The sequence below is a fragment of the Gadus morhua genome, chromosome 22 (genome assembly GCF_902167405.1).
Source record: "Gadus morhua chromosome 22, gadMor3.0, whole genome shotgun sequence".
Classification (NCBI taxonomy): Eukaryota; Metazoa; Chordata; class Actinopteri; order Gadiformes; family Gadidae; genus Gadus; species Gadus morhua.
In genome coordinates, this window is record NC_044069.1 from 15,393,232 (window position 1) to 15,398,681 (window position 5,450).

At 41.1% G+C, this 5,450-nt stretch overlaps 1 protein-coding gene across 1 annotated transcript; it reads left to right on the forward strand.

Annotated features, from left to right (window-relative positions):
- The first annotated feature begins 1,107 nt into the window (after positions 1-1,107).
- LOC115535581 (homeobox protein Hox-A9) lies at positions 1,108-4,738 on the forward strand. Its single transcript, XM_030346914.1, has 2 exons — positions 1,108-3,198; positions 3,617-4,738. The coding sequence occupies exons 1-2, from the start codon at positions 2,652-2,654 to the stop codon at positions 3,856-3,858; spliced, it is 789 nt and encodes a 262-aa protein (XP_030202774.1). The 5' UTR covers positions 1,108-2,651; the 3' UTR covers positions 3,859-4,738.
- Positions 4,739-5,450: the final 712 nt, after the last annotated feature.

A 5,450-nucleotide genomic window follows, 5' to 3' on the forward strand; every position in this document is an offset into this window, starting at 1 on the left:
GTTCAATGGTGTCCAAAGACAAAAGGGAGGAAGGACTTTATGGCGATATTTAGATCCTCCAGACAGCCTCTTATCTTCGGGCAAAAGAAGTGAATAGCCCTGCGGTAAACTCTGTGGCCCTGTTAAATCACGCGGTTCTGGGTTTATAACCTGAGCGCCCATTGCCCAGCCGGTTTTTTTTCCAGAGGTGTTTGGCACTAACAATTCATTTCTGTTAATTCCTCTGATGTCTCCCGTGTTTTTAGGATACTGTTACAAAGTGATTGAGCAACAAGGTTATGTGGTAGCCTACAGTTTTAATTGCGTGTAAGATGAGCTTGCATGGTGGCTAAATCAGCGGAGGATGCAATTCCTCTTTTTGTTTAATTTCCTTGCAACGCTTTGGTTCATTTGTCTCTATGCTTAAGCCTAATACTTCGTTCATTTAAACAGACATAGCCTTGTATGCGTAAATTCACTGTTTTAATTGATAGAAGTTTCAGTAAAACCGTGTGAACGTATAGGCCTATTTACTATTTCACACAAAACATTTAAACCCTTAATGAAGGCTAAAATTAGTTTTCTTTCAATAATTAGGCTAATATCTAACTTCAAAAGTGTAAAAGTGCTGCGTATGTTGTATTGAATGGGTTCAGTTTAAAGAAAAGATTATTATATTCTAAATTAGAGACATTTAGGCTGTCATAAAGACGATTATAGATCTATATTACATGTAGCAATTAATAACTGTATTGGAATTATGCTTAAAAGGCAGATGTGTTTTTTATGTGTTTTAATAATCTTGCTATGAGGGCTTCGTTTTGCGTAGGCCTACTTTGTATGCGTAAATATATGATGTATTTTTCGGATATAACCGTCCCTGATTCCAATTATAAATATTAGACTGACCATAGGTCGATATTCTAAATATTAGGCTAATTGCTATTATTCTAAAACCCCATGTGTGTGTGTGACCGTGTGTGTGTGTGTGTGTGTGTGTGTGTGTGTGTGTGTGTGTGTGTGTGTGTGTGTGTGTGTGTGTGTGTGTGTGTGTGTGTGTTTGTGTGAGTGCATGTGTGTGTGTGTGTGTGTGTGTGTGTGTGTGTGTGTGTGTGTGTGTGTGTGTGTGTGTGTGTGTGTGTGTGTGTGTGTGTGTGTGTGTGTCTGTGTGGGTGGGTGTGTGTGTGTTCATGTCTTTTAGTATTTAACTTATTTACGTGTGATGAGAATAGCTTGTTAACAGGCGCTGTTATTGGTTAATGGAAGTGATAATAACAGCACAGGTCAACACAAGGGATTATGATGTTTGCTTTAATAGCTCGTCAAAAAGGAAATAAGGTCGGCGGTCGACGTACAAAATAAAATATGAGGCAAATGCGTTTAATGACAAATGCAAGATATAAAATATATGTATATTTTATTAATGTGTGGCTATGCAGCATCTATGTATATTTATATGTATTATACTGATGCATTTCACATTAGTTTTTATATCACTTTACTGCAATGGTAATTAGGCCTCCAGCTTGAACTAGGCCTATAGCATTTCTATTCAATTTTTTTTCATTTCCTATGCCGATAAGGTAAAATGAAGAATTACAAATTGATGAATGCCTTATTTGTTATTTTAGATTAAAAACCTATTACATACATTTGTTGTTTGAATGTTTTATTTCGCACAAAAAACAATTGCCGTAACCTGTGAGCATAGCATTTCATGCAATCCGGCGCCACACTAGCCTTACTATCACATGGCTATATTTTAAAACTACTATGTCTTTTGATTCAATGCAAAATTTGTTATATTGTTGAACAATTAACTGTGTGTATCATAAGGCTGAACTTTCTCTGTTTCTATGTTATAGTCTATCTATAGGCCTATTCTTTATGTTTCACTGGTCCCAGTTTCCACGTTGAATTTAGTCCGGGGATTAGGAATGTTTTTTGCACTAGCCATCCATACGGCCATCAAATGGACGTTTGAAACACCTTATTTCTATCTTTATTATAAGGTTATAGCTCTGTATAGTTTTTAGGTTCGTAGGTTTTCACCAATGCTATAAACATAGACCAATGATGACATTTTTGGGCGTAAACCGCTATGTGTGTGATACTTCTAAAGGACGATGTTCGATAATCCATGTGTTTTGGAGAGGGTCGGTCTGGGTATTTCAGGTCCTGTAAAGTACCTCGTAAAATAAACCCTTCTTAAACACACTGTATAATTTTGGATTGGTCTACTATGTGGTCATTTGAACACACACACACGGCCTAACTCGACATAGATACATTTCTCAACATTTTGAAATTTCCCCATCTGATAGATTTATACGTTAGATTCTAATCCGATGTTAATTATTTGCCTTAAAACTATAGGCCGTTATAGGAGAGAACCGCGAGCATTTAATAGTCACTAGGATTGATTTATCCTTTATTGTTCAGCCTTTATGGTCACGTGCGCCTTCTCGCCCAATGGAACCCGAGTCTGCCTCTCCACTACGAGTCGACTGTAGTTCTTTGAGGAGTCAAGTTGCTACTTGATTTGTTCACATTGATGTTTGCGAGGCAGGGTTTAGTGAATGTGCATGCATGTGTTGGGTGAGCATTTTATTGTTGTTGTTGTTGTTGTTTGCATCTGTATATGAGTGGGTACATGTTTGAGTATCTTTGCCATGTCGACGTCCGGAACGCTAACTAGTTACTACGTAGATTCACTAATCCTGCCCGAGAGTGAGGAGCTCACTGCGCCCCGATACCCTTCTGCTCCGGGGGGGCTACAACAGTCAAGGCAGTCCGCCTCCATCAACGACCACAATGATATTGGGACCTGCACGTTTTCCACCAAAGCTTCGGTATTCAGCCCGTCTTGGAGTCATGTCCAGGCGCCGTTCCCGGGCTCCGTGTATCACCATCACTACGGGCACCACCAGGGCTCGGTCAGCGGAGACAGCGATGCTCGCTACATGCAGTCCTGGCTCCTCGAGCCCATGTCCGGCTGCTTGCCCATGTCCGGATTACAAGCGAGCCACAATTACGGGATCAAACCGGAGGGTCTCGCAGCCAGAGGCGACGGTGCGCTCCCCGGTTCCCACACGGCGCTGCTGCTCTCCGATTACGCCAACGGGACGGTGGCGACATCGCCGGTAGAAAAGGACGCACCACCGCTCCAGGGAGGGGACATTAAGGGCGAAGGAGACGTCAAACCGGCCCTCGATCCAAGTAAGTCGTCGCTGCCGGTCTTTCCAAGAGATGTTTGTGTCGCGTAAAGCCGTGGGAATTAGGGTGGGCCTGCGTGCTGGAGTAGACGGAGGGGAGGGGGACGCTTTGGGAAAATGACCAAGCAGTAGCGAAATGGGATCCGTCTCTAATGAGACTTGCTAATATGTTAGACCTTTATCACCATCGCCTCATATGATATATTTGAGGTTTCAAATGCAATAATATATGAGAAGTAGTTTGCAGGGTAAATTACAAACGGATATTGCACGCCCATTATTGCACACCCCCAGCATAGCCGCCTAATGTACCCCCCCTCCCCCTCCCCAAAACAGAAAATAGAAACAGGCTTATTTGTTGTTGTTAATTATTTTTGGACAGTCAGCTGGGCCTCACACCAGTTTCGCACCCCTCTTTCCAGATAACCCCGTGTCCAACTGGCTCCACGCAAGTGCCACGAGAAAAAAGCGCTGTCCGTATACCAAGCACCAGATCCTGGAGTTGGAGAAAGAGTTCCTCTTTAATACGTACCTGACGCGGGAACGTAGGTATGAGGTGGCCAGGCAGCTAAACCTCACCGAGAGACAGGTTAAAATATGGTTCCAGAACCGTAGGATGAAGATGAAGAAGTTTAACAAAGACGGCAGACCGAAAGATGAATAACACGAACAATATATTCTGCAGCATGGGCTACTACGGCTTGATGCGCTAAAGCTCTATCCTCTGCTGGACCATCTTTTTTAAACATCTTTGTTATTGTTTATTTTTTGCCCACAACAAAAGCTGTTAGGCATATTTGTCTTATAAAAAAACGCATGTCGGTTTTAAATGTAATGCAACTGCCTATATTGCACAATTTGACCAGTGCCCGTTTGTTGATTATGTTGGAATCTCGAGTCGTGTGTTAGTTGGCCTTGCCCCTGTGTTAGTTGTATGGATGTTTATAGGTGTGAATGTGTGTGTGTGTTCACTGGTTTGTAGCTATTTGTTGTCTAACTCAATGTCACTGAGCGTAGTTTGTAGAGTGTAACTAATTTTATTGATGTATGACTCTTATTGATAGTGCTGCTGTTGGAAGAACTGCAGTTTTAATTTAACATCTGGAAATCAGAATAATCGCATTAGATGCATCGGCCTTTTAAGCATAATTCCAATACAGTTATTAATTGCTACAGGCTATAGAACTATAATCTTCTTTTTGACTGCCTAAATGTCTCTCAACTACCTACAATAACCTATTTTTTTGCCAGCGATATGTGCTTGCATTAGATAATGACCAATGACTGAATTTCAGGGAGTAATAGTATTTGGAAAGGATATACTATTTGTTAGAGGGAAGGAAACACTGTAGTGTAATTAATAAATACCTCATGGTCTGATGACCCTTCAGATTTTTTTTTATTTGGTTCACAAATGTAATTTGTACTTTATTTATTGAATAAAACAAATTATATCTGCGAATACATTCCCATCGCATCTCCAAGCCCTGTCGTGTATAGTTACTTTTGTCGTCACCTAATCCGACACACAATGCTCTACTTTGGCTATAAGCTAACTTGAATATTATTTTATGATGGGAGTATGTTTAAAAATGCTATGCTAATCGCTGTGCATGCTTGTGTTTGCGTGTGTGCTGTGTGTGTGTGTGTGTGTGTGTGTGTGTGTGTGTGTGTGTGTGTGTGTGTGTGTGTGTGTGTGTGTGTGTGTGTGTGTGTGTGTGTGTGTGTGTGTGTGTGTGTGTGATGTTTGGCTCGGATGTGTCTCAGATGGATTTTGAACCGAGTCGAGCAGCGGGTCTTGGCAGAGGATGTTGTTAGCTGTATACAGCCATAAAAGACAATTACCGCTATAACCGTTTATGGGGTGCAAAGCGCTGCAAGGCGAGAGGACACAAAACAAAAAAGACATCGACGACTTCGACAGCTGAGGCCTAACATTTTTTGCCGCATAATTCCTCACTCACAATTTGTATTTTTAACAAACTGATTATGGAGGATACAAACATTGACGGATACAGCGACCATGTTAAAAGTATTTAAATTATTTTGCGTAGATACACACACGCACACACACACACACACACACACACACACACACACACACACACACACACACACACACACACACACACACACACACACACACACACACACACACACAATATATATAGATATAGATATTTATAGATATTGATATAGATATAAATATCTGTGTGTGTGGAACTTGAATACATTTTAGAGGTTTTGGAGCTACAA